Source organism: Danio rerio, chromosome 11 (genome assembly GCF_052040795.2).
Source record: "Danio rerio strain M-AB ecotype USA chromosome 11, GRCz13ab, whole genome shotgun sequence".
In the NCBI taxonomy this organism is placed as follows: Eukaryota; Metazoa; Chordata; class Actinopteri; order Cypriniformes; family Danionidae; genus Danio; species Danio rerio.
Window position 1 is genome coordinate 12,642,133 of NC_141031.1, and position 20,982 is coordinate 12,663,114.

General features: G+C 37.5%; 1 protein-coding gene, 3 non-coding genes and 2 pseudogenes across 5 annotated transcripts; 3 read left to right on the forward strand and 3 right to left on the reverse strand.

Annotated features, from left to right (window-relative positions):
* Window positions 1–1,429: 1,429 nt before the first annotated feature.
* LOC147834689 (signal recognition particle RNA) lies at window positions 1,430–1,710 on the reverse strand (annotated as a pseudogene).
* Window positions 1,711–2,266: 556 nt separating this feature from the next.
* Window positions 2,267–2,460, forward strand: LOC147834690 (signal recognition particle RNA; annotated as a pseudogene).
* Window positions 2,461–3,703: 1,243 nt separating this feature from the next.
* On the reverse strand, window positions 3,704–4,001 carry LOC147834691 (signal recognition particle RNA). The gene has a single exon (XR_015503164.1).
* Window positions 4,002–5,058: 1,057 nt separating this feature from the next.
* On the reverse strand, window positions 5,059–5,353 carry LOC147834692 (signal recognition particle RNA). Its single transcript, XR_015503181.1, has one exon.
* A 1,640-nt stretch (window positions 5,354–6,993) lies between these two features.
* Window positions 6,994–7,291, forward strand: LOC147834693 (signal recognition particle RNA). Its single transcript, XR_015503115.1, has one exon.
* A 3,569-nt stretch (window positions 7,292–10,860) lies between these two features.
* Window positions 10,861–20,242, forward strand: si:ch211-156l18.7. 2 transcript variants are annotated; one of them, XM_087273369.1, is made up of 7 exons: window positions 10,861–12,391; window positions 12,666–12,748; window positions 13,975–14,131; window positions 14,223–14,387; window positions 14,502–14,627; window positions 19,747–19,967; window positions 20,070–20,242. In XM_087273369.1, exons 1-7 carry the CDS (start codon window positions 10,925–10,927, stop codon window positions 20,074–20,076), a joined length of 2,226 nt encoding a protein of 741 aa, XP_087129495.1. In that variant the 5' UTR covers window positions 10,861–10,924; the 3' UTR covers window positions 20,077–20,242. The 2 variants fall into 2 exon arrangements, with proteins under 2 accessions (XP_087129495.1, XP_087129496.1); XM_087273370.1 differs by lacking the exon at window positions 20,070–20,242 and having other exon boundaries at window positions 19,747–19,971.
* Window positions 20,243–20,982: the final 740 nt, after the last annotated feature.

Below are 20,982 nucleotides of genomic sequence, written 5' to 3' on the forward strand. Positions count from 1 at the left end.
TCAACTTAGAAATCATTTTGATTAAGGTCTGTCTTTAAACACTGAAAAAATACTGCTGACGATACGAACTATAACTTTGCCATCTGAATGAACAAAGAAAGGGCATGGATCGCACACACTTACCAAATTTGTAGAGACAAGACTATCAACACCAACTGGAGACGCGTCTTTTTTAAAAGGAGACGAGCAGCAAATCCGGATTTCACAATTTCCAGATGCAAAAAGCTCTCAAGTAAAAAATCTTCCGTACAAACGTATTTCTGCCCCGTGTCACGTGCACTGAGCCACACGTGAGTCCAGCAGCGCTCTCATAGAGGGAAAATGAAAACAAAACCTTCTCTGCAGCAAATTATAAAAGCAATACTGACGACCTGTATCTCCAAACAATTCTTATTCTTTTCCCACTTCTTTTGGCAACACAATGTGTTGTCTCTCTTTTGTCTGAACACTGTTTCAGGTACAAAGCTTCAGGTTCAGTCTTCGAAGTTAGCATGCATATTAATGAAGTTGCACCGCATACACAATAGAGTGCGCTGATTGGTTTGAACCAAGTCTTACTCATGAATGAATGCAGCACACTCAGTGAAGTAATAAGGTACTCCCAGGTACAGAAGTCCAGTCTACACACTGGAATACATGATAAGATCACCTGAAAGTGATGCAGCTTTAAAAATTTGTTTTAAACCGGAAGTATGAATTTGCTCAAAATAACGCAAAAAACAACCAATTTTCACTTTTTAGAGGAATTTATGTGTCCTAATAGTGATTTTAGCAGTGTGGGACACATATATGACTGTCAACAGCTCAAAAAAATGTGTTTTGGTGTTTCGTCACCCTTTAAATACTTACATGTCATATAATATCAGAAATGAGAGGTGCTACTTTAATCCATTGACATACTGTACATTACTTTGTGCCAGGGCCGGAGCAAGCTGAACTGCCGCTCTAGGCAGAGGACTATCACGCCGCCCTCAATCCCAATGTGAAAATGAAAGTGACCGGTTATGAAAATTAAGTGGTGTTGCGGACCTCTATTCTGCCACCCTATGCGCGGATATAACTGAGGACGCACGGGTGCTGATGGAGGTGTCGCCGATCTCTCTATTTTGTCGCCCTATGCGCGAATATAACTGAGGATGCGTGTGGTGTGGGAGGTGTCGCGGACATAACTGAGGCATGGGTGGTAAGGGAGGCGTCGCGGACGCCGCCCCCTCTCTATACTGCCGCCCTAGGTGGCCGCCCAGGTTGCCTCTTTGGACGCGCCGGCTCTGCTAAGTGCATTTATTTAACAGAGGTTACACATGAGATTGAGATTATTTCTCAAGTAACCTTTTAATTAATTCAAAATATTATTACATGGTTAGATTATTAATCTCTAAATCTTTATTTTTTACTTATTTATTTTTAGAAAGATATTATACTATAAAACAACAAATCCAGAAATCTGCATCTCAGGCTGCACTGCAGTGTCTATTTACATCTGCAATCCCACTACTGATCGGCACAGAGGATTTGACCTGCTCCGTCTCAAACCTGGGCTGGTTCACCCCTCCCTAGACAACCTGATGGTCCTAAGCTCCCCCAGGAGCATCCAATGTGAGGACACCTGATCAACATAGTCCACTTCAGCCCAGAAGCCCTGAGCTCAAGCAATCCATAGTCTCAGCCTCCCAGTAGCTTGGATTACAGGCGCGCGCCACTGAACCCGGCAAGAGCTGAGAGAATCAGAGCTGTGGAGAATCTGATCATCACAGCGACCTCTAGTGGAGGAAAACTGAATGTTGGAGAAAAGTTGTCTTTAAAAGTAAACAAGTTTGACTTTTTTGTTCTTTGTAGCGTGATGACTTCAAGGAATAGACAAATGTACTAATCTACAATGTTAAATTGCTTTTTTATGTGTGTGTGTGCTTGTGCATGTATGTAGAGCAGACACATGCAGAGACATTTTGACGGGTAATGGCTCAAGTGGGAAAAACTACTAAGTAAAATATATACTAGGTGATATTTCACCCAAAGCTCACCCTTTACTGGCCTTTAAAATGACAGTCAATCCAAAACTGAAATTTCTGTCACCATGCACACCTTTTGCTTGTTTCTGTTTGACTATTTTCTTCTGTTGAACATACAAAAAGATGTGTTGAAGGAAGCAGGAAAACTATAACTATTATAGTACAGACTTTGTTTTCCTACTCTGGACTCAATGATTTCAGGGTATTAACTTTCTTTAAAATTATTCAATTCAAAAACGCTAAATTATTTACCACACATCACTATACTGCAGTGGACTATGTTGAGCAGGGGTCTGCACTAAGTTTGGTATCAATATGGTGCTCCTGGGGGAGATTGGGACCACCAGGTCATAAGGAGGGGCGATCTGACCCAGGTTGGAGAAGGAGCAGGTCAAACCCCCTGTGCTGATCAGTAGTGGGATCATGGCTGTGAATAGACACTGCAGTGCAGCCTGAGCAACACGGAGAGACGCAGACTTTTTATTTACTTGGTTTTTGTGTATTTAAAACAGTTATACAAATATAAAAAGTTAAAATGTCACTGAATAAATTATTAAAAGGAACACTGCACCATATTTAAAAAAAAAGGCTCATTTTACAAGTCTAGAGTTAAACACTTTGCTAAAAAAGATGCTTGCGATTTTGGCCAGTGTCATGAACAACACTGGACTATTCATTAATTCATTTTCTTTTCGGCTTAGTTCCTTTATTAATCTGAGATCGCCACAGCAGAATGAACCACCAACTTATCTAGCACTTGTTTTACGCAGCGGATGCTTTTCCAGCTGCAACCCATCTCTGTGAAACACTCATTCACACTTATACACTACAAACAATTTAGCCTGCACAATTCACCTGTACCACATGTCTTTGGACTGTGGGGGAACCTGGAGCACCCGGAGGAAACCCACATGAATGCAGGGAGAACATGCAAACATGCAAACTCCATGCCAACTGACCCAGCAATCTTCTTGCTGTGAGGCAACAGCACTACCTACAGCGCCACTGCGTCGCCAACACTGGACTAGCATGATGTTACAAACTCAAACGCTATTAACCACAGCCAGTTTTTCTGCTGAAAATTTATTATAAAATGCCGGTAAAACCAACTTGAAACTGAGCATTAAATTAAAATGCTAAGTGAAACCTCAATATAACTGTCTGTACACAATAAATTATTCTGTGTGCCAATATATTATGCTTGCTAGTCAAAAGAAAAAAAAACATGTATTATCCATCTCAGCATAAGAGTTTTTTTTCATACTTTTGACCACAGATGTGAGAAAAGTCAGATATTGGCCCCATTTTAAGGTAGAATATTATTAAATTCAAAACAGCGCCGCCATGTGGTCATGAAATGAAGTCACTCAATTCTTACATGTAATATCACATATCTTCCAGAGGGAGGTGGTACTGTAATCAATTAACATTCATCACTGTCCTTTGCGTTAACAAACACGTGCAAAGCTGCATTCACCATTATTGAAAAGATCAAGTTTAAACATTTTACACATGAAATTGAGATAACTTCTGTAGTTTACAAATCAAATTTCTGAAGTCTTCAAGTAAACTTTTAATATATTCAATTATTAATAATTTATTATTATTTCAAATATTATAATTCAACTCTATGTCTTTATTTCTTAATATTTTACCGTTGGAAAGATATATTGCCGTAAAAAAAATACAAATGCAAAAGTCTGCGTCTCTCTGTGTTGCTCAGGCTGCACTGCAGTGTCTATTCGTAGGTGCAATCCCACTACTAATCAGCACAGGGGATTTGACCTGCTCCGTCTCCGACCTGGGCCGGTTCACCCCTTCTTAAACAACCTGGTGGTCCTGAGCTCCCCCAGGAGCACCATATCGATACCAAACTTAGCGCAGACACCTGATCGGCATAGTCCACTGCAGTCCAGAAGCCCTGAGCTCAAGCGATCCGCAGCCTCAGCCTCCCAGTAGCTTGGATTACAGGCGCGCGCCACTGAACCCGGCGAGAGCTGACGGAATCAGAGCTGTGGAGAATCTGATCATCACAGCGACCTCTAGTGGAGGAAAACTGAATGAAGAAGTACAGTTTAATTTTATTGGTCTTTTGGCATTGGAGAAACAAGAAAACAAGGCCAACATGCAGATCATCAGGCAGAGCAAGACTTTCTTTTTATTATAGCTTACTGTCAAAGGAAATTTGGACTGATTGTGGAAACTGATTTAAAACAAGACACAAAATAACTGTTTATAGCTACAACTCCTAAATTTCCAGCAGCAATTAGGTTTCATCATCCAAAATACGTTTGCCTCTAGTATAATATTTATACCTAAATACTCATTGGTCTCAGGGCTGGGCCAGTGCTTCATTTGTAAATGACTAATTTCCAAGACAAAACTAGCAAATAAAAGCAGCAAACAGACACTTCATGTTTAATGATATGTAATTAATTTGGTGTGTTTCTGCTTGATTAGATGTGTTTGGAGCTCTTGTGTATTAGCATGAAAACAATTATGTTTCACTTTTGGGCTGTATACTTTAACATAGACATTTTATTTTAATCTAAAATTAAATCATATAAAGTTAATTTATTTAAGATACCATTTAATTTGGCTGTGGAAAATGAATTAGCTAAGGATTTTTTTAAATCATTTTATATTTAAAGCCTTCTTCTTCAGCAAAACATTAAAAACGATTTTTACCTGAAATATTTTTTTTATGCTAATTCATTTTATTCTGTCAGGTTCAGGTTGCTCAAAAACATTTACATGTATATTTGCCTATTTGAATATTTTAAAACTTTACCATACACATGGAACAAACCATAAGCACCTCATTTTGTTCTGCTTTTTAATTTTTTTTCTTGTGCCAGTAGTATACTGCATATTTATATATATATATATATATATATATATATATATATATATATATATATATATATATATATATATATATATATATATATATATATATATATATATAGCTAATCATGAATTAAATAATTTATTCAGAGATGGTTTCATTTAGGATAATTTAATAGCTTGTTTTAAATACTCAAATAACAAAAGTCTGCGTCTCTCTGTGTCGCTCAGGCTGCACTGCAGTGTCTATTCACTGGCGCGATCTCACTACTGAACGGCACGGGGGCTTTGACCTGCTCCGTCTCCAGCCTGGGCCGGTTCACCTCTCCTTATATGGCCTGGTGGTCCCGAGCTCCCCCAAGAGCACCATATCGATACCAAACTTAGTGCAGACACCCGATCGACATAGTCCACTGCAGCCCAGAAGCCCTGAGCTCAAGCGATCCGCAGTCTCAGCCTCCCAGTAGCTTGGATTACAGAGCTGAGAGAATCAGAGCTGTGGATAATCTGATCATCACAGCGACCTCTAGTGGAGGAAAACTGAATAATGAAGAAAAGTTTTAAAATGATAATTTCGTATAATGTAAACAGAAGGCAACTGTCAATTTACCTTAACTATCATATAGCCTATTGCATGGAAATGGATAAAAAGAAACAACAGTAATATCTAGTGGACACGACTTAAGCAGTACAGTCCACTGAGAAAAGTAAAACAAATTGTTGTTTTACACATTTTTACAAGTCATACAATCATACATTTTAACACAAAAATTAATTGATATAAATATATAATAAGTAATACATATAAAATCAACACTTTCATAACTCAATTATTTATAATTCGCCATTTAACAGCAAACATCTCATCAAATAGGCCACAGTTCATCAGGAAAAGAAAAGATTTTAAACTCAAACAGAAAAGCAGTTCAGCAATAACATTCACTCATTCTGTAAGTACTTAAACTTCTCTGTTAAACCATAGGTCAAGTAATAATTAAATTACCTCAATTCTAGAGGGTTTAATACCGGTACACATATTGTGTTTGAAATTTATAAAAGTTTAATGAATACATTTTACATGGTTAAAAACTTTTCTATAGTAACTCATTAATGTGGTATTGCTGATCAGCTATGGTTTTAATCTAATAACATAAAATTATGACTCCTTTTATGAAATAATAATTCTCCAAGTTCAAACGGAATACAAAACTAGATATTTTGAGTCCATTATGGGGTTGATATACTGTAAAAAGTGATTAGTTAATTGTGAGTAAACTAGTTAAAAGTTAGTAAAAGTTACTGTAAGCACTATTATTCATGCTCTAATTAAATCAATACTTGTCAGTTACTAAATGTGGTGTCAGATGCAGATGTGACTATCAGTGTAATCCACATCTCATATATATTGCACAAAAATGCTCAAGGGCACCATATTGTAAAATAATGCAAGTTATTGAATGTTAATTAATAATCACAAACATTGTCATAATCATTTTATTTACAGCTAAAAACCTATTCAATGACAGAGAAGACAAACAGTTTGTTAGTTTTTATACCAGATTAAAGAACTTTTTCATCTGAACTGTTGCTGCTGCACATTGTGTGAGATTCTGTCGACTTTAAGGATGTTAAAAGCTCTAATGGTCACAACTGCATCTGAGACCACAGTTAGTAGATGAGTAAGAGTAAAATGACTGATGAATATGTAACTCAGTATATTTATGATTCTTCCAGTTATTCACTGCATGAAGGAATGTTATAAGAAACTTTTTTAAATTGGACGATTAAAGATTGATGACTTGATGATAAATTAACATTTTTGAGTAAACTATCACTTTAAGTGTTCTGATTTGCTGAAGTTTTATAGATATTATTTTTTACCTTTATTAGCAGACAAAAAAAAACACTACACAATACAGTAAGGACTGAGATGTTGTGTAAATGTAAAAAAAACAACAACAAAAAAACATCTACAACAAATGTTTTTCAGCTGTATGCTCAGTCTACCCCACTTGAAACTATTTGTATAAGTGGCCATAAACCCAATAAGGTCATCTTTACGTCATTATTCAGTTTTCCTCCACTAGAGGTCGCTGTGATGATCAGATTATCCACAGCTCTGATTCTCTCACCTCTCGCCGGGTTCAGTGGCGCGCGCCTGTAATCCAAGCTACTGGGAGGCTGAGGCTGCGGATCGCTTGAGCTCAGGGCTTCTGGGCTGCAGTGGACTATGTCGATCGGGTGTCCGCACTAAGTTCGGTATCGATATGGTGCTCCTTGGGGAGCTCGGGACCACCAGGTCGTGTAAAGAGGGGTGAACCGGCCCAGGTCGGAGACGAAGCAGGTCAAAGCCCCCGTGCCGATCAGTAGTGGGATCGCGCCTGTGAATAGACACTGCAGTGCAGCCTGAGCTACACAGAGAGATGCAGACTTTTGATTTGCACATTTGTTCTTTGAGTATTTAAAACAAGCTATAACAATGATCCTAAATAAAACCATCAACTGCAGTATACTATAAAACAACATAAAATAAGGTGCTAATGCTTTTTTCCCATGTTATCGGGTAAATTTGTAATATAATGTTATGAAATAAAATAGAAATAAAAAAAATAAATAAAATTAGTATGTGCAACCAGAACCAATTTAAAAACAATCAATTCAGAAAAAAATAAAATGAAATAAATTATAAAATATAGGCCTAGTAGTGTGAATGTGTGTGTGTATATACACAAAGTCAGAATGAATTAGTAGTTCCCCTGTTTTTTCCCACCCAATTTCTGTTTAACAGAGAGCAGATTTTTTAAACACATTTCTTAACATAATAGTTTTAATAACTCATCTCTAAAAACGGGTTTATTTTATCTTTGCCATGATGACAATAAATAATATTTTACTAGATGTTTTTCAAGACATTCCTTTACAGCTTAAAATGATATTTAAAGGCCTGTCTAGGTTAATTAGGTTTGCTAGGCAGGTTAGGGTGATTAGGCAAGTTATCGTATAACGATGGTTTGTTCTGTAGACTATCAAATATAGCTTAAATAATAATTTTGACCTTAAAATCTGCTTTTATTGTAGCCAAAATTAAACAAACAAGACTTTATCCAAAAGAAAAAAAATATTATGAGATATACTGTGAAAATGTCCTTGCTCTATTATTATATTATTATCACTAATATTACAATCACTTTGTATTTGTCTATGCATATTGCCTAAAAATAGTGTGTTTACCACACCCAGAGTTCATTTTATCAGTTGCTATTCATTACCAAAGCATCTAAAATGCCAAGAGTTCATTAGAGTTTATCATATAAACCTCTGAAATGAGGGAAAACAGGTTTAAACTGCCAATTAAAAGCAGCTCACTGTAGCTGAATATTCACTCATTCATTGGTAACTCCCTAATTCACACTCTTTAATCTTCATACTCTTACTCAGCTTCTGGTGTCACATGCAGTTGTTTATTGGTTAATTTCTCATCTAAGAAACTCCACAGCATTTCACGAAATGTACCGAGGGTAAAAGCTGATAAGTTGTTTTCAGCTTTAACAAGCACATCATTCTATTCCTCAGATGCATCTCTGAGCTCTTTGCAGAACTGGTTTAAATTATCTTTCATTAGTAACAGAAAGATTCACCTGCACAATTCACAAATTCAGGACACGTTTGCAAAATCAATAAATAAAAATAAGAGAATATACATAGAAAACATGCCTGATACATTTTGACAACTATTCAATATTTTACATCCATCTTCAGCAGTGAATCTTCTTGAATGAAGTAAAACCAGTAAAATCTACTGTGATCAAAATGGCACAAACAGTTCATAAAGCGGCACTAGCAATTTGTTTTAAAAGAATGAGAAATTGCTTTTGTTATTTACACAAGTGACTGATGTGGATGCTGAAGAAAAATATTTGAGACTTTTGATTGTGGGAGAAATGTGACAAAGCGAGAAAGAAAACTAAGATAAATTGTCAGATCACACGTCTCAGCTTAATATAATTTTGCCCAAACAATCCACCTGTATAAAGTAGCCTGTTTGCATTTCATTTTCAAACATTTCATTTGCATCTGCTCTCATTTAATTTGATACGTGAATATTATTTTATTTATAATTTAAAATGAATTAAACATTTTGTGTTTTTTGTTGTTGTTGTTCATGATGTTGTAGTTTCTCCATTATTGCAAAGCTATAGTCCTAACAGTATAAATACAGTACAGTACAGTACAGTACAGTACAAACACACAAAATTGTGAGTCTTACTAGATTTTATCCATATATTAATGGTTATTTGTTTGTTTCATGGATTTTTTATGTTTTTTAGGAGCATATAATGGAAGGTCTAAAATCATTCTTGTATTTTGACGCAGTAAAGCCCAATCAACACGGAGATTGTCAAAAGAAAAACAAAACACATTTATTAAACAGTTCAATTGTGTTAACTTTATTATTCATTCATTTATTCATTCATCCATTTTTTCAGCGTAGTCCCTTTATTCACTAGGTATTGAAACAGCAGAATGAACCGCCAAATTATGCAGCATATTTTTACCACACAGCGGATGCCCTTTCAGCTGCAACCCAATGAAGCACTCGTACTCACACACACAGCTAATTCACCGGGTGGACCATTTATATGGATACACCTTAAGAAAATGAGAATGGTTTTTGATATTAACGTCCTTGTTATGGCACATGTGAGGGGGCAAACTTTTCAATTTTCCATTTTGAAATCGGCCTGCTTGGGTCCAACTTTTGTTTTTTCAATAGGAAGAGGGGCCATTTGACACATAAAACTTATCGAGAATTTCACAAGAAAAACAATGGAGTGCTTGGTTTTAATGTAACTTTATTCTTTCATGAGTTATTTACAAGTTTCTGACCACTTATAAAATGTGTTCAATGTGCTGCCCATTGTGTTGCACTGTCAATGCAACCCTCCTCTCCCACTCTTCACACACTGATAGCAACACTGCAGGAGAAATGCCAGTACAGTCTTCCAGTATCTGTAGTTTCAGGGGCTAGACATCTTGTCTCTTCACACCATACACAATTGCCTTCAGATGACCCCAAAGATAAAAGTCTTAGGGGTCAGATCAGGGACACTTTGGGGGCAATTCAACTGGCTCACGACGATCAATCCACTTTTTAGGAAACTGTTCATCTAGGAATGCTCTGACCTGACACAATAATGTGGCAGTGCACCATCTTGCTGGAAAAACTCAGGGAATGTGCCAGCTTCAGTGTGTGAAGAGGGAAACACATCATCATGTAGCAATGTCAAATATTCAGTGGCACTGAGGTTTCCATTGATGGCGAATGGCCCCACTATCTTTGTTGTTGATGGTGTGAATATGTTACAATTAAAATATATGGACAAATTATGATTATTTCTCAAATATGTCAGTAATCTGGTTATTGCTTGATCAAAGATTTTCATGAGTGAATGAACTGATTTAAGTGTTAAAATCAGACAAACTATCCCATCCAAACTGCAAAAAATATCTGTGAAAAAAAACTCATATACTGAAATGAACTCTCTTGAAATGCATTCTGAATGAAATTAAAAACTTAAGCCTCATTTTCTTAAAATGATTTTAATAGGCTTCTGTGACCTTACCTTAAAAACTACGCTTTGTTGTGTTTAAATGTCTTTTTTTGAAGACATTAGTCCGTCCAGTGACCTTTGAGTCATGTGTATAAATGGAACTCCACCCAAACTTACTCTCTGCTTTTTGTGATGCTTTCATAGATTTTGAATTATAAAACTTACTCATAATTATGTCCTTTGTCCAGTTGCACATTCCTTCAGATATAATACACACAAAAACACACTCACACATACATAAAATATCTTATGCATTTACCTCATTTGGGTGGAATCTCCTGTCCTTTAGCACTAAAACTAGTGGTGACACACACACATACACACACACACAAAAATGTAAAACCCGCCCTCAAGCTCTAACTATAAAAGAGAGCACAGCAGGCTTCAAAGGCAGCACTTCTACTGTTTTTTTGTAGTGTTTTCTTTGCGTTCATCTCATCTCTGCATCGATCCACCATGGCATGCTCCAAAACCTACCCTGAGACTTGTTGGAAGACCTGCTCTGAATCCAGCCCTGAGACTTACTCCACAAGCTGCTCAGAGACCTCTGAGATCTGCCCCAAGCCTTGCTCCTTCACCTTCCCCGAGACTTGCAGGAAGACTTGCTCTGAGACCAGCTCTGACTCCTGCCTGAAGACCTGCCCTGAAACCTGTTCTACCCAAAGCTACCCAGAGACCTGCTATGAGAGCTGCCCCAAGCACTGCTACTCCACCTGCCCTGAAATCTGCCCTAAGCCTTCCTCGTTCACCTGCCCCAAGACCTGTCTGAAGACTTTCTCTGAGAGTAGCTCCATAACTTGCCCTGAGACCTGCTCCAACACCTGCACCGCACCCTGTTCTTTCACCTGCCCTGAGACCTGTCTGAAAACTTGCTCTGAGACCTGTCCCAAGCCCTGTTCCTTTACCTGCCCCGAGACCTGTCTGAAAACTTGCTCTGAGACCTGTTCCAAGCCCAGTTCCTTCACCTGCCCTGAGACGTGTATTAAAACCTCATCTGACATCTGCTCCAAGCCCTGTTCCTTCACCTGCCCTGAGACCTGTCCCAAGTCTTTTTCAATCACCTGCCCCCAAACCTGCTCCGAGACCTGTCTGAAAACTTGCTCCGATACATGTCCCAAGCCCTGTTCCTTTACCTGCCCTGACACCTATCTTAAAACTTGCTCTGAGACATGCTCTGAGACCTGTCCCAAGCCCTGTTCCTTTACCTGCCCTGAGTCCTGTCTTAAAACGTACTCTGAGACCTGCTCTGATACACTCTCCAAGTCCTGCTCCTTCAACAACCCCAAACCCTGCCCTGACAACTGTCTGAAGACCTGCTCTGAGACCTGCTCTACAACTTGTTCTGAGACCTGCTCCAAGCCCTGTTCATTCACCTTCCCTGATACTTGTCCGAAGACTTGCCCGGAACCCTGCACCTCAAGCTGCCCAGAAACCTCATCTGAAACCTGCCCCAAGCCTTGCCCCATCTCCAACCCCAAGTCCTGCTTTAGCACCTTCTCCAATAGCTGTTCCGTGTCTTCAGTGACCGTTCCTCGTCATTGTAGAACAGTTACAACAAAAGCCCACAGTGTATATGGTTGCGGTGTTGGAGGAAGGACCCGCATCTCTTCTTGCTCCTATCGTCCAAATACTTGCTCCCCATGTCCATTATACAAACTTGATGGATTCGGTGAAAGATTTGGTGCTAGAATCATGGCTGGAGGGTGTTATGGCAGGGATTATGACTATCACCAGTTGAATGAGAAGGCCACCATGCAAAACCTGAACGATCGTCTGGCGTCCTACCTGGATAAGGTGCACTTTTTAGAGGCTGCCAATGCCACTCTGGAGAAGCAGATCTGTGATTACTTTGAGAAGAAAGACCCAATCTGTCAGAAAGACTACAGCTGCTACCTGAAAACCATTGACTGCCTTCAGAAAAAGGTAAAACTTGAAAGATTAAAGACAATTAAGGGTGGATATGTTTTTTTATTATTATTATATTGCAAAAACCAAGTATGAGGTCTAAATTATGTAACACATTTCAGCACTTTGTGTTGTAATACCCTTGAATTAAAAGTTTGCAGGCACCCCAAGCAACACAATGCAATCTTTTTAATATAAAACTATTTTGAGTGTGAAAAACAACTGTATAAAATAATTGTTTAATAGCCTGATTTATCTTTGCGTTTTTCTATGCCCATGCTCTTTCTCATAGATTAAAGATGCTACAATCACCAATGGCAAAATCCTACTCCGAATCGACAACTCTAAACTGGCTGCTGATGACTTCAGGATAAAGTGAGTTCTCTAAAGTCATTTTCACATTTACTTCATTTAGAGCAATGGACTCAAACTCAAATCCCCAAGAGCCGCAGCTCTGCATAGTTTAGCTTCAACCACCTCCAGCTCACACCTGCTAAATAGTCTGTAGTAGTCTTGAGCACCTTGACTACTTAGATCAGCTATGTTTGATTATGGTTGAAGCAAAACTGTGCAGAGCTGTGGCCCTTTGGGTTTAAGACCTGTGATTTAGAGGACTTGATTCAAAACATTTGTTCATTTTACAAATGTTATCATTAAAAGGATAGTTCACGGCACAATGAAAATGTTATGTGTTTCTGTTGTTGAACAAAAAAGAAGATATTTTTGAGAAAGCTGAAAACCTGCAACCATTGTGATAGCGGGAAAAACAAATACTATTGAAGTTAGGGGTTACAGGTTTCCAACTTTTTCAAAATATCTTCTTTTGTGTTTATTAAAAAGAAAATCATAAAGGTTAAACACAACTACATGATGAGTAAATGATAAACTAACCCTTTAAGTTAACTAATCCAAATAGTTTTGTGACATTTGTTTATTTTTAAACATATGTACAAGTCCCTCTACTTATCTCCCTCTAAGACAGTGTTCTCAACCACATTCCTGGAGAACCACCAGCTCTGCACATTTTACATGTCTCCTTAAGTAAACACACCAGATTCAGATCATCAGCTCATTAGCAAAGACTGAAAGACCTGTAATGGGTGACAGAAAAAGGAGACATCCAAAACAGGCAGTGTTGGTGGGCCTCCAGGGATATGGTTGAGAAACACACTGCTCTAAGATTTTGTGCAATGACTGGTTTTGTGTATTTTTCCCAAAACTAAGGACATTATTTGCTTCAATACTTGTGTTTTGCTGTGAAAATACACAAAAATAATAAAAATCTTTTTCTTTTTGATTTAAAGAATACCGTTTGACTAGACTATTAGACAAAATCCAATGACCAATAAAAAATAACTCAGACCCTAATTCTTTAGATTTACTATTTGTTAAATGCACTGCTTTCCCATGGATGGGTTGCAGCTGGAAGGGCATGCGATGCGTAAAAACTTGCTGGAAAAGTTGGGGGTTCATTCTGCTGTGGCGACCCCGGATTAATAAAAGGACTAAGCTGAAAAGAAGATGAATGAATGAATGAATAAATGCACAGATAGCTACTTTGTTCGTGTAAGTCATAGATATGTTTCATCCTCTTTGGTCAGGTATGAGAATGAGCTGTCAATACATCAGTGTGTGAAGGCTGATATTGATAACCTGCGATGCATACTTGATAAGACATGCCTGGCAAAGGCCGACCTGGAGTTGCAGATCTGCACTTTGGAGGAGGAACTTGTGTATTTGAGAAAAACTCACCAAGAGGTTGGTAGCTGTTTCTCTATAGCAGAATAGCTATAACAACCTAAACGCTATGCTTCAAAAGCCTTAATGCTTCAGTTATGTGTGTTTACAGGATGTGGCGGCACTAATGTGTCAGTTGACAAACTCAAAGGTGTGTGTTGAAGTGGACGCCGCTCCTCAGCAAGACCTCAAAAAGGTTTTGGATGACATCCGTTGTTATTATGACACCATCATAGACAAACACTGCACAGAACAGGAGTGCTGGTTCAAAGAGAAGGTGAGACTTTGATATCTTCAACTCCTCTAACTATACCATATAACATATAGTGAAACACAAGCTTTGTTTCTCATGAGTTAAACAGCATGATGTGTGTTTGTGATCTTCTTTAAGATGGCAGGTCTATGTAAAGATACTGCAATCAACACAGAGTGCCTGGAAACCTCCATGTCACGTATTTCTGATTTACGACGCACATTGCAGAGTCTGGAGATCGAGCTACAGTCTCAAATCAGCCTGGTGAGTAAGAGACATAATACCGAATGTTATAAACATCCTGGTAAAAATATTATTTTGTCTTCTGCAGCAAAGTTCCTTGATTTTTATGCCAGAATGATGATATAGTTTTTAACCATTTTGACAGAAAATATCAACTTAAAAATGTTTGTCAGTCTTACCATATAACTACAGAAGAGTCAAGCTTTAAATGGTAAAATTAGTCTATTTGACGTATTTGAGCGAGATGCTAATGGTCTAATCTGAACTCTGCAGACCCGTTACCGGGTTCGTGACGTCATCGACTTTCGCTTTCAGATTTAAAGGGCTAGCATTGCACCAGACCCTTGTAAGTAGTGCCGTTTGAAAGTGTAGAATCTATATTTTATGCACATATGCATCACTTTGGTTGTTATTCTACTGTAAAAAAGTTATTTACACTTAAATACACAGTATTTTGGATACCCGAGCTCGGTATTTTACATTGGTTCATTTTCATATTTTTTTATATGACACATGTACAAGTTATAGCTCAAATTAAAGCTCTTGCCGGTGCTCATACAGTTCTAGCATTCTTTTTACTGAATTATATTCATACAATTTGTTTCAAACAGTTGTTGAATGAATTGTGGTGTTTCCATGGCGCAGAAATCTAATTCATGATCAATAAGCAGCCCCAGATAGCACAGACAGCTGTCATCTCTTACCTTATGCTGTGCCCTTCAGGGCCATTCTCCTCTGTTTTTGAGGTGATGTGCATAAGTAATCATTTTATATGTCGGATGTGGTCCAAACACAGTGATTTATGTTTGATCAAACAAAAGAATAGTGAAATATGTGAACAAGGATCGGTCTCTGTGGCTTGTACAGCACCTCTCATCAGTTGGACTGCAATAACTTTTGCATAGATTATGGTAGAGACATTTTTCTTTTTTCCTATGATTACAGACATGTGTAGGAACCACAAAAATTAATTACAGCATGCTAGACCACACATAACCTTTCAAATTTGAGTTTATAAAAAAAATACAAAAAGCGCCTCTTTTTTCGGTGTTTATTATAACACAGATGACATATACAGTTATTTTAAATACTTTCAATAATGTTTTATTAAAATTCAAAGGGTTTTCTTTAAAATGATACCAAATTTTTTGCATTTACACCTCTGCATGTGGATTTGGGAAGCTTTTAAATTTGGGTAGGCAAAATCCAGGCGGAAATCCCCAAATAGCAGCAGAGTTTAAGTGGTTAATGATTTATGCTAAGCTAAGCTAAAAGTGATCATGTCAGACCTGGAGATCAGCCAGTAAAAAATAGTAAAACTCAACATTTTAACTCTAACAGACTCTAAAATGTGCCCGTTTACAAAAGCTGAGTGAGCCAAAAATAAGCTATTGGAAATTAGTAAGAGAATGTTACACCAAAGTCCAATGACAAGTCAAAATCTTAAAACAGTGAGTCAGTCCTAACAAACATTTATTTCAAAGAGCAATTTGAAGACTATTTGCTATTCAAGGTAAATGCATAAACATTTTTTTAACCATCATCATGACAATCATTTTTCATTAAAGATGACCTTTGCACAATCACTTTTATAAGGGGTTTAAACACAGTTGTCTGGCAACAGTGTGTGAATATAGCCAACCTCTAATAAAAAAACAAGAATTCAATTCATTTTATAATCACACTGGATAAAAAAAGTCTGCAGAAACAGTATGTGTCATCAGAGTAGGAAAGTCCTGTCCGTTATCAACAATCTCTTTCTTATTATCTTGAATAGTGAGAAGCTGCCATCCACAATTACAGTGTTTGCTCCATTCCTGCTGAAGATAATGTAAAGGAATTATAAACGTGCAGTTTGAAGCTGCGGTCACACTGCACTTTTCTCCCTATAGACTTTTATTCATACGCACGCGAATGCGTCAGAAACGCAAGATCGTGCGGCAAGTTTCGCAGTTTGTTGCATTGGAAAGTTCAAGCTCGGTGAACATCTGACCTGCGAAATTGCATCACATGATTGCGTGAGACCAATCGAAGATCAAAACATGACCTCTCTGGACAGGAATTTAAAACATGGACCAATCGCTTGCTTTTTTTTTTTAAATGTCTAATCATCTAGTTTAATCCCGCCCCTTTTTGCATCGCCTTACAACAGAATTTCGCACGCACAAACTCTAGTGTGACTGCAGCAATAGGATGCACAAATGAACATTCTATTGTCCATAGGCTGCCTTTTTCTGAGCCATTTCTTTAGAAATTTTAAGTTTTTCACAGAGTTAACATTAGTCCTTTTGTGAATCTGTCACTATGCTAATGCAAAGGTATTTGTAGCTTCGCTCCCTTTTAAAAAAAAAGATAACTGGATCACAATATTATTCAAATTTAAAGCGACAGTCATCAAAAAGACACAATTTCGATCAAATACTCAGAGTTATAAAAATATTTGTGGGGTATTTTGAGGCGTCTTATTCACACTCAATGGACATCTGAGATTTATTTAACATCTTGTAAGGGGCATAAGAGGTCCCTGTTAAAGGAATAGTTCACCAGTACAATTCCTTATGTTTTTACTCTCTTTTATCTTAAATTCAAAAGCGTTTGTTAGATATTTTAAACACATCCCAATTTACCTTTATATTAAACACAATTAGTTGAACTTAACAGTAATTTTACTGACTCACTTAAGTGGAATTTACAGTAGATTCATCTTTACATGTAAATTCTTAACTACTTCTAAGTTTTAATAGAACCAGTTCACTATTACAGTGGCCCCTTATTATTCGCGGAGTTACGCTCTAAAAATAACCTGCAATTGGCGAAATCCTCAAAGTAGTCTGCTTAATTTTTTACAGTTATTGTAGATGTTTTAAGGCTGTAAAACCCCTCACTACACACTTTATACTCTTTTATCAGCTAGGCCTTGACAATTTCACACTTTTCTCTCGTTTAAACACTCTCAAAATTCAAACTCTTGAGTCCAGTATTCTAAAATGAAACCAAAGATCAAAATCTGTTGTCAGGCACAAACATTTATCACTGTCAGCAAAAGGTTCAGATAATGCAGATAATGTTGGCATCCAGCGTAATCTTTTTTTTCTTGCAGCAACTGATCCACAAAGCCAAACCAGACTCCATCCCTAAGGTTGCACACCAGGGGCCTCATGTATCAACACTCCGTACGCACAAAAACTTTGCGTACACCAGATTTCACGCTCAAGTTTGGATTTACTAACGATGAAATGAACGTGAGAATGTGCGTTGGTCCATGGCAACTTCATGTTTGGCGTACGTGCATTTCCTGTGTGTTTGTTTTTTTCCATTGGCGACTCCTAGAAGCAATTATGTTAAATTGCACACTACAAAGTATCTTTGAGCCGTGTAATGGCAGCTGTATGAGATGGCATCATCTGCATGTCTAGCAGGTATTCAAGGTTTCCATACCATGCTGTTGACCAGCCAAACAATAAAGCACAATTTGCAGCGATCGCCGGTTTTCCCAATGTAATCAGAGCAATCGACTGCACACACATTGCTATAAAGGCACCATCTGAAGATGAATTTGATACGTGAATCAGAAACATTTCCATTCAATAATGTGCAAATAATATGTGATGCTTAAATGCGCTTAACATAATACACACACTTAATAATGATTCCAACTTGTCTTCCTCGTGATGAAGAGTAGGCAAAATCTGATATGTAATGGGGAAAAAGGAAGAATAAGTTCATCAGACGCTGGATTTGAACTAGGTTCAGGAATGATAGTGTCATAGTCATGTTGTTATGCGCTTTGTGAGCAACGCCAATCGCACCGCTAATGCCTGGTCAACGATCACTCTATTAGCTCATTCCAATGAGGTGTCCAACGAGACCCCACTGTGTTTCTCGCGTGGGGCCAACGATTTACGACACTGGTGTGCGTACCCTGATATAAACTTATGTTTACAATTCTTAAATGCATGGTGCTGGTTTTACCACTTAAAAATGTATTTTTATTTATCAAAGAAAGTTTTAAACATGCTAATGTATTTTATTATATCTGATTAAATTAAATGTTTATAAAAACTTTAACATTTATTAATTACATTACTATATAAACGTGGTAATTGGGGTATAATTTATTACAATCAAATAACAAACATTCTAATTCTAATTCAGTGAACAATGTTAGTACCCATTAAAAACATTTCATTCAACAATTACAGTTTAAACATTTGTTTTTCTGTAATTTTGTTAAATGCATTTGTTTATGTATTAATGTTAGTTATTACTTTATCATTTTGATTTTTATTTTTTTATTTTTTTACAAATGTGAAGTAATACACAGCTGTAGGTTAGGTACTTAAAGCAGTTTTCAAGAGTTCACACTTAGCTGATAATCAATAAAGCGTGTTTGGCATGCTGTCCCGGAAGAGAGCCCTGAGCTCGTAATATCCTCGAGCCCGGGGCTCCCTCCCGTTAGAAGGGCGAGAGGGGAATTCGAGGTCAGGTAGGTCTCGAGAACTCCCCTGCTTGTCACCGTGAGAAGTGTAAACTCAGGTTGTATTGGGTGATAATTTGTTTTAGTCGATTGCTATGGTTTATGTTTTTGGACGGTGGGAGGAAACCGGGGAACCCGGGGAAAACCCACGCGAACACGGGGAGAACATGCAAACTCCACACAGAAACACCAACCAGCCCGATGGGTTGGACTAGCGGTGTTCTTGCTGTGAGGCAACAGTGCTAGCCACTGGGCCACCGTGTCGCCCGATCAGAAAAAGTGGGAGGATGTAGGGGTGGAAGGGGGGGAGCTTCAAGACGAAGATAACTGGAGGGGAAAACTCAGGTTATTTATAATGCTTCTGTAATCATCTAATAGGGCTGATTACGGAGCTAACAAGGAGCCAGCCGTGTTGATTATAAGCATGTGATCCTCTCGAAATTAGTTTATGAATAAACCACACTTAACTGTTTGGTATGAAAAAGTAGAAAATATTTATATATTTATATTTACCAGCTAAAATATTTGCTATCAAATCTAAAGAGTTACAGGAACCGATACCAATAAACATATCGGTATCTGTATCAGTCAAGAATTCCATATTAGTTCATCCCTAGTAAATTTGTCTCTATTTTCTTTCTAACTCTTTCAACGCCAAAACAGAAAGGAGCTCTGGAGTGTTCACTGCTGGAAACAGAGGCGCGTTACAGCACTATGCTAGCAGGCTATCAGAAACACATCAACGCATATGAGGCAGAGCTCTGTCAGGTTCGCGCTGGCATTGAGCAGCAGGGCAGAGATTATGATGCCCTGCTGGACATCAAGAGCCGCCTGGAGCAGGAGATCGCCACCTACAGGTGCCTCCTGGAAAACCAGGCCTCTCAGTGAGTTCTTTTTCTCATTCAGATGAGTGTCGCAGTTGAAGGGTTTTACGTAATGTGATTATTCCCTGGTTTGACATGCGTCTTTTTGTCTTTCTTTTCTAGGTGCTGAAATTAGGTCATCACAATCTGTCTCTCCCTCAGTCTAGATCACATAAAACATTTTAACACATTTACCCTCTATTTATATGGTCGAACTGCAGTTTTAAGTTCCAGCACTTCATTATCATTCTGATAGAGTTGTGATGTGTGTTTCATATTAAAAATCAGCTCCAGTATTCTGGTGTCCGTTTCTTTTTTGTGTTTTGTTTGTTACATGCATGCAAACATACACATTTGTGACACATTTAAAATATTTTAGTTTTTGTTTCTTCATAGATCATGTGTAAATACTTTCATTTTTGAATGCAAGGAAACTTACAGTAATTTATGAGTACTGAAAGCCCAGCTATAATTCCGAAGGCCTGTTGCAGAAAAATGGTTTGGGTTTTTACCTAAGTAAGTTTAGGTTATGTTTGAGCAAACACAAAGAGTTTTCAAGCTCAACAAGGTGAGTTGGTTTTGTTGCCATGATAACTAAATGGCTAGTCTGTTCCAGAGCAAACTTTATTTCAAGTTAGATTTCAAACTCAAACTGGACCAATCAGCTGTGATTAAAGTGACATATATCTGATTCAATGACTGACTTCCAGTTCCAGTGTGTTTTTGTTGCTCCAACATTTTTACACTAAAAGCATTATTGTTATTATTTTCTAATTGGTCTAATTTAATATATTTTTTTATCAATATGTTTGCTTTATATCATATATTAAAATAGTTTTGAATTTTACTTAATATTATTAACAGAATTAAATTAGTTTTACATATAAATATTTACATATAAATTTGCTTAAATACATAAAGCTTTTAAAATCATTGACTGAGATTTTTGTGAACCTACATTATTAAAGTCAGTTCACTGATTTGACATATTATTTGACATATAGCATCAGCAGTGTTTATACATTGCAAAATAATT

What these genes read in the sequence shown, in the direction of transcription:
- si:ch211-156l18.7 (XM_087273369.1), top strand. Translation starts at nt 10,925, where the DNA reads ATGGCATGCTCCAAAACCTACCCTGAGACTTGTTGGAAGACCTGCTCT. An exon ending in GCTGATGACTTCAGGATAAA is followed by an intron (nt 12,749 to 13,974) that starts GTGAGTTCTCTA and finishes CTCTTTGGTCAG; the next exon opens with GTATGAGAATGAGCTGTCAA. An exon ending in AGTGCTGGTTCAAAGAGAAG is followed by an intron (nt 14,388 to 14,501) that starts GTGAGACTTTGA and finishes ATCTTCTTTAAG; the next exon opens with ATGGCAGGTCTATGTAAAGA.